The following is a 7,436-nucleotide window of genomic DNA, read 5'->3' as shown; positions in this document are numbered from 1 at the left end:
AATCTTTGCATGTAACAACATCGTATCCTCCCTGGGTCTCCCAAGACTAGTTCCAATAATTTAGTGGAACTACTTTTCAACTAATACAACAACTACATTTAGTGCAGTTTTGACCGCACACCCTGCTCGTGCCCACATTCCTCGTTTGATCGACGGACTCCACTCGGTGGGCGGTAAGCTGCAATGTGTAATATTTTTTAGTATGCCCTTGTAGGGTCTCCCTCCCCACGACTTGCTGCTTCAGAAAGGCCTTTACAAGCCCGCTTTTCCCCTAAGGAGACGCTCTCACAAAGCTCTCTCAAAGACCCAATTCCCACGGAATTGAACCACCATATTTTGACCTTCGGCTCCAAGATCCAAGAAAATATAGCCTCGAGCAAAAGCTTCAAAAGGGGATTTATTGTTGTACTTTCCTTTAGTCACATCTTAATATCATTTCTGAAAACCCCTACAAAGGCCTAAACTAGCCATAAATCAACCATGAGAATGAGTCTAGCAAATACAAGTGATATTGTTACAAATAAATCATTGCAACCAATCGGTCTTTTCACTTTCAATGGAGGACAATTAGGAGACGTTGCATGGTGACAAGAACCTATACATGGTGACAATACAAGGTTGATGGGCCATGCAGATATGGTTCCATGTAGGAGTAGAGATGGGGATAGTCATTCAAGGATATGGCAGCAATGTATGTTCCAACGATACAAGCAAAATTCAAGGTTTGTAATTTGCCTCTAAACCTCCATGCCTATATGTTTGCTTGGTCGACAGAACGAGTCTATGGGGCAGGGCACAACTTTTGTTCCTTATTATTTTTGGGGAGACATAGTGTCAACTCTCCACCTTAGTTTTGTAGGCTATTTTTTAGCGACTCACACTGTTTGATCTATATTGTTTCTCTTTTTCTTATTGCATAATGCATAAGTTTAACTACTCATGTTGTTTTGTTATAGCTCAACAATAGTGGATTCCTTTGCGTTCCAAAATAAGATGATACCATTGCTCGTTATCCGGGGCTAGTAATACATTTTAATCTTTACAATTTGCCATTGCTTTTTGTTCACTAGTTTTACAATATGTTCTTGCTTAAAGGAGATAGTGGCGGCGTTCATATAAGGTGGTGACGATATTAATGGGCATTACGGTCTGTAAGTTGCAATCAGCTTGGCATTTCTCATGCACTTTGTAAATTGCAATGGATGAAAAGTTACTTGGTTGACCTAAAGCGGTCTTGTACAATGCAACGAGGGGTTGTTTCACGTAGCCTCAATCTTACCTGTCAAAGAAGTATCCGCATCGTATGCTTTTTAACTTAAATCTTTGCATGTAACCGCATTGTATCCTCCCATGGTCTCCCAGGACTAGTTCCAATAATTTAGTGGAACCACTTTTCAACACTACAAAACGTGGAAAACACCAAATTTGAATAGCCTATGAGTAGAATGGCGTCACGATATGGTAAGCTTTGAATCTTATGTGACGTAAACGATGAGGTCGGGACGCATAACCTGCTCCTACCCGGCTCTCGTTCTTGGTCTGCAAGGCAGAGCTAGTCTTTTGTAGCTCTATAAATTCAGAAAAGCATTGTACCAAAACACAGCACGCCATGCAAGCATCCCGACAAGGCCATTTATATATTATGGATAGCAGCTCTGATGCCACCCCCCACGCCTTGGTCGTTGCATCCAGTGGGCAAGGCCATGTCGTCCCGGCCATGCTCCTCTCGGAATCGCTCGCCGCCCTTGGCTTCAAGGTAAGCTTCATCTACTTCTCCTCCTCCTATGCCAGGCTCAAAGAGCGGAATAGTCTTGTTCTCCCTAGCCCAGATCTAAGGGGAGACACTCTATCTACGACGAGCACATGCTGCACCGGCGAGCATTGTGAAAAAAATACAGGTCCCACCATTGTAAGTGATGGCATTGAGGTAGGCAACTCAGCTCCTACTTTTGATGGTAGCGGTAGCGGCGGTGGTGATGGTGGTAGAGGTAAAATTTTCATCTATGTGCTCGAGGATGCCTTCGAACCGGGCGACATTGATAAACACTTCTCTGTCACCCCTTCCATGAAGGAGAACTTGTTTAATCTTATTGTTGAGCTGCGAGAACAGGGTGACCCACCTACATGCCTCATCGGCGACTCCTTCAGCCCTTGGACACTTGAGGTTACCCAGCGTGCCGGCATCCCTCGAATTGAATTATGGACATCCAATGCCATGGGACTACTTATGGTCTTCAATCTTGAGGTCCTCTACTCTGATGGCATCTTCCCTGAGAAAGGTTTCTATTTTGCTCTGTCTTTCTTGGGCTATTCCAGGGTATTGAGCTTGTCTTTGATTGGTCTGTTGCTCCTCATGCTGAATCACGTCATACTTAGTTATTGTTGTGAAAGCTGTATAAAAGTTGTAGCATTCATAAACATGTTACATGACTTTAGGCAAGTCATCAGATATCGAATGCCCATGAATTTCTGTCATCCATTTGTCATTTGCATAGGTTCTCCTTCGAGGAATATTATCCAGGCAACATGTCGACTGAATTTTATGTCATGACGATTGAATTTAGTTTTTATCACTAGCTGATGTCATCTTTTGCAATGTGGATAGGATCCCCCACCCAGTGGAAGAGCAAGACCCCTTTGATGCTAACTCATATTCCAGGCCTTCCACCATTCTCATCTGAGCTTGTACCGCAAGATCTGCGATTTGCGGACTCATCAAATCAATTTGTACAATTCTTTCTGGAGGTGGCTTCATGTGTGAAGTCTAGCGAGAGAGTTCTGATCAATTCCCTGTTGGAGCTTGAGCCTGATGCATTTAAGTCATTTGAAGCTCACGGAATTTCCAGCTATGCGATCGGCCCCTTACGCACACAGATGAAGACGGAAGATAATGCCCAGACCGAATGCCTATCATGGCTCAACTTGCAAGCAGAGTCGTCCGTCATCTACGTTGCATTCGGTAGTCTTGCAAAGTTGTCTGTAGAGGAGATACAAGAGCTTGCTGTTGGGCTAGAGGCAAGTGGGAGTCCCTTCTTATGGGTCATAAGAGAGGATGCAGTTACAATGGAAGAGCTGCCTCAAGTGCTCCCGGAAGGCTTCCTTGAGCGGACAAGGGGCAAAGGAATGATTATAAGCTGGGCTCCCCAAGTAAGGGTGCTAGCACACAAAGCGGTTGGAGGCTTTTTATCTCATTGTGGCTGGAATTCAACAGTGGAGAGCTTGTGGGCGGGTGTTCCTCTTCTATGCTGCCCGCGCCTTGCGGAGCAGAGGTTGAACTGTCACTACCTTTGCAATGTGTGGGGGGCAGGATTGGAGCTGAGGTGCACGGAGACCGGTGGCTTAGACAGAAGCTTTGTGGAGGTTGGAGTGAAAGCATTGTTGCAGGGGGAAGAGGGTCATAAAGCTAGTAGCAAAGCGCAAGAGATCATGCACATTATTGAGAAGACTACCCAACAAGGAGGACAGTCTTTTAGCAACTTGCAAAAGTTATATGATGATATGAGAGCACTCTGCTCAAAGCCCTCAAAGTAGTGCCATGGATAACACCCTCATTGATTCAGTCAAGAAAGCTAATTTGATATAGCAAGTAGGGTCTTGTATGTATATTCCTCTACTTAAGTTTCCTCCCGGTGGAAATGAGAAGAGAGGTGTTGGATGCTTAGAAAAACAGATGATGCATCATATATTCTTTATATGTTATTTCTGAACGTGGCTTAGCACATATACAAGTATTACTTAAGGGCAGGCAATCAACTTTACTGTGGAGTATAATGCTGGTTAAGAGCAAGAGAAAAACCACATAACACCTCAACTTTGCAAAAAAGAGTGTTAAAATTCTGATAACATAGCTCAAATTTCTTGAATTTCACAGTGCCCTACACAAGAGGATGAGAAAGAGAGTGGCATCCACTACTCAATGCTGCTCTTTCGAGAAGTAGGAAGACACATGAAAACTCTCTGTGGAGCTTGATCTTGCCCAAGGTTAATCATGTAATGTATGTTGCAAATTCACAAGAAGTTTTGGACAAATTCTCACAGTAATTCCCACATTGTGATTTTCCTCAACATCATGAGCTTTTGCGAGGGAGGCACTGCATACCTAGCTAGGTACGATTGGGGGCAAGGGCCGACGCAACATCATGAGCTTCTGCGAGGGAGGCATTGCATACCTAGCTAGGTACGATTGGGGGCAAGGGACCGTCGGCCCTGTGGGGGGTCGGTGGTCCTCTGCCCCCAATCATACCTAGCTAGGTATGCGGTGCCTTTCGAGCAGAAGCTCATGATGTTATGCATTGTATGGAAAACACTAACAAAGACTCCGTTTTCCTACATGAGAAAATTTCTAAATCTTCTTTCTAGTCCATATTGGTGGCTTCTCAAGTTTATTGGAGAGAATCTAATAAGATCCCTTTCCTAGCCAGTCGATACGAAGTAAAATACTCTCCAAAATCAACATGTAGTGCGGCGAATTCGAACCTGGGAGCTGGACGATGATCGTTTCGCCTAAGCCATGCGGACGAGCATCAACGTTGTCAATGACCAGACACCCAATGTTTAAACAAAATGATGAAGGCCCCCCCTACTGTCGCGCGCTCGCTTCCCAGCCTGCTGCTCATGCCACCCCCTATCGTCTGTGACTCCGGCTCGGCTGTTAGCAACTGACAATCCGCCATCATCGCCTGCGTCAAGCCCTGCCCCATCCCTCCTCCTACCTCGCATACCCGACTGTTCTTCTGGTAATCGACTTTCGGTTTAAGGGTATCTCGGGTAGATACCCAATAATAAAACAATTTGCAGTATGTTTGACACAAGTAAAACGCAAAAGGAACTTTGTAAGACAAAAAAAAGCTAAAAACGCTGCACGTAGGGGAATTAACCCTGAAGTCGCTTGACAGAGCTCATCCGATGCAAAACTCAAAATTAAAAGCAAGGGCTTGACTCCCCTCGTACCAACGATACTTGGCCAAGTGAGAACGCAAATTTTTGAAGGGTTTTCTGACCCTAAGTCCTCCAAAAACTCAACGATGGCGGCGAGCAGTCTGCGCAGGAAAGCAGAGACGGAGAGAGAGAACGCAGCGCCCGCGCGCGTGTGTGTAGGGGAGTCTTTACAGGGCAGATTTTCCTCCTCCTTCATGGCCCTTTGTCTACATCCCACCCAAAGACTCGTTAATTGAAGCTCTATACCACAATCATAATAAGAGAAACTTTGCGATAGCCTCATCTCATGTGTCCAACGAGCCAAGGGGACTACAAGCCAAGGGGACTGACTCGTGGCCATCTGTCAATTGAGGAGTTTGACAAAGAAAAAAAAAGACAAGCCATTTTTTGATTGCTTGGAAAGCGAGCATGGCAAAAAGAATTTTCCAAGGGAAAATCTTATGCCCAAAATAAAGAGAAAATTGTGGAGATGGTGCCATTGCTTCTTCTAGCATCCTTTTCTCACTATTCCAAGATAGAAGTAACACACACGGAAGCAGTACATGAGTGTTTTATACTGAATTTTGATTCACACGAGCTTGTGCGAATGCATGGGTCTATCAAAGGTCACAAGGTGAGAATGCTGGTAGATGACGATGCATCTCACAATTTTATTTACTATAAGTTGGTGAAATGTCTCAATCTGTCGTAGACCCCTAGTACCCACTGCTACAAGGTAGCTATGATAAATGGCCATGGTGTTGAGAGGTGAGATATACAGGTAAAGAGGATCCCACTTGAGATTCATAGTTATTAGACATGTCACGTTGGATTTTCAAGTTATGAATATGAATAGCAAAGATATGATCTTGAGTTGGGAGTGGTTGCATGGATTGAGGTCCTTATTACGTTGAAGCTATGGACATAATAGTGTAATGTTTGAATACAATAGTGTGCATGTGTTGCTATTAAGGAAAAAGGATGTGCTTCTCTCACCACTTATTTATGCAACCGATCGATCTTATTAAGCTCTCTTCAGATGATGAAATAGAAGAACTGTTTTGTGTTACTCCTTGTGTTATTTTAAATCTAATGTTGATAATACTTCCAGTGTAGTTGATGATTGCTCAACGACTCATTCTTCTTCCTTTTCTTCTCTTGCTACTTCGCTGTACCCATAACAAGCGAAAAGATGTTTTCCTCAAAGATTTACCTCTTGGGTTACCATCGACATGTTTTGTGCAGCACAACATAGACGTGGTTGTAAATACTAAACCCATATTTAGTAAATTGCCTTATCGAACGAGTCATTTTGAAGCTATTGAGATGGAATGTCAGCTTGCTGACTATTTCAATAGAGGATTTATTCAACCAAGCTCTTCACCTTGGGCATCTCCCATTTTGTTAGTGGAGAAAAGTTATGCGCATGTGCATAGATTATGATAGTTTGAATATAGTTACCTCTCAAAGTTCATATGCCATTTCCATTACATTGGTATCAGAGCATTTGGTTTCTCTTTTCTTGCTTAAGAAGAGAGGCCCTTAAGTAGCCTGTTAATGATTGATTTTGTTAATTATATTAGGGTAAGGTATCTATTATCGGTTTTGTTGAGCCCACTATGTGGGATATGGTGCACATCTCAGGAGCTTTGGTCTCAATAATGGGATCTTTTTAGAGTTGCCTACGGGTTTACCATTATTGAGCCATAAGAAGTCCAAAATGAGCTATCCCTCGGCAATTCTGCTATGTTAGACCCACTCCACAAGAGGAGATCATGAGCCAAGTGCATGAATTGATGGAAAAAGGGATGGTGAGGCCTAGCTCCTCTCCATTCTGTTCACCAGTACTTTTAGTGCAAAACAAAGATGGCATATATCACATGCGTGTCGACTATAGAACACTAAATAGGATTACTAAAAAGAAAAAAAGATTTCCCATGCGTCGCAGGTAGAAGATCTATTTGATAAGTTACAAGTTTTAGCCTGGAAAATGCTCCAGCCGCATTCAAACTCACGATGGACAAAAATCTTCAGGCCACTCAAATTCTTTGAAGGAGTACAAGTGACACCTCAGGATAATCTTTCAAGTTGTGAGAGAGAATAAGTTTTTCATTAATCAAAAGAAAAGTGAATTTTTTCTACAAGAGAATCACTATTTAGGTCACATTATCTCTCAAGATGGTATCCGTATGGCTCCATCAAAGTTGGAGGTAATAAAAGCATGGCCTAATCCAAGGAATCTACATGAGCTAAGAAGCTTTATTGGTATGTGTGCATACTATAGACGCTTCATAGCATTCATGGACTGCTAAGGAGAAAAATGCTTTTGACAAGCTCGAAGAGAAGCTTACCTCTCAACCAGTCCTCATGCTTTCGGATCTCTCAAAGCCATTTGAGGTCCAATGTGATGCTTGTGGTGATTGCCTTGGAGCAGTCCTGTTTCAAGAAGGGCATTCCATAGCATACGAGAGCCGAAGGATCAATACGGATGAACGGGTCTTGGGCATATACACAAAAGA

General features: G+C 43.3%; 1 protein-coding gene across 1 annotated transcript; it reads left to right on the top strand.

The window, feature by feature from the left end:
• The first annotated feature begins 1,584 nt into the window (after positions 1 to 1,584).
• On the top strand, positions 1,585 to 3,692 carry LOC147425466 (UDP-glucose:p-hydroxymandelonitrile O-glucosyltransferase-like). Its single transcript, XM_086499417.1, has 2 exons — positions 1,585 to 2,279; positions 2,606 to 3,692. The coding sequence occupies exons 1-2, from the start codon at positions 1,610 to 1,612 to the stop codon at positions 3,529 to 3,531; spliced, it is 1,596 nt and encodes a 531-aa protein (XP_086355543.1). The 5' UTR covers positions 1,585 to 1,609; the 3' UTR covers positions 3,532 to 3,692.
• Positions 3,693 to 7,436: the final 3,744 nt, after the last annotated feature.

Source organism: Adiantum capillus-veneris, chromosome 25, assembly GCF_014529385.1.
Source record: "Adiantum capillus-veneris isolate H3 chromosome 25, ASM1452938v2, whole genome shotgun sequence".
Classification (NCBI taxonomy): domain Eukaryota; kingdom Viridiplantae; phylum Streptophyta; class Polypodiopsida; order Polypodiales; family Pteridaceae; genus Adiantum; species Adiantum capillus-veneris.
The sequence above is the reverse complement of the archived record's forward strand: the minus strand, read 5'-3'. Positions and strand labels throughout refer to the sequence as shown.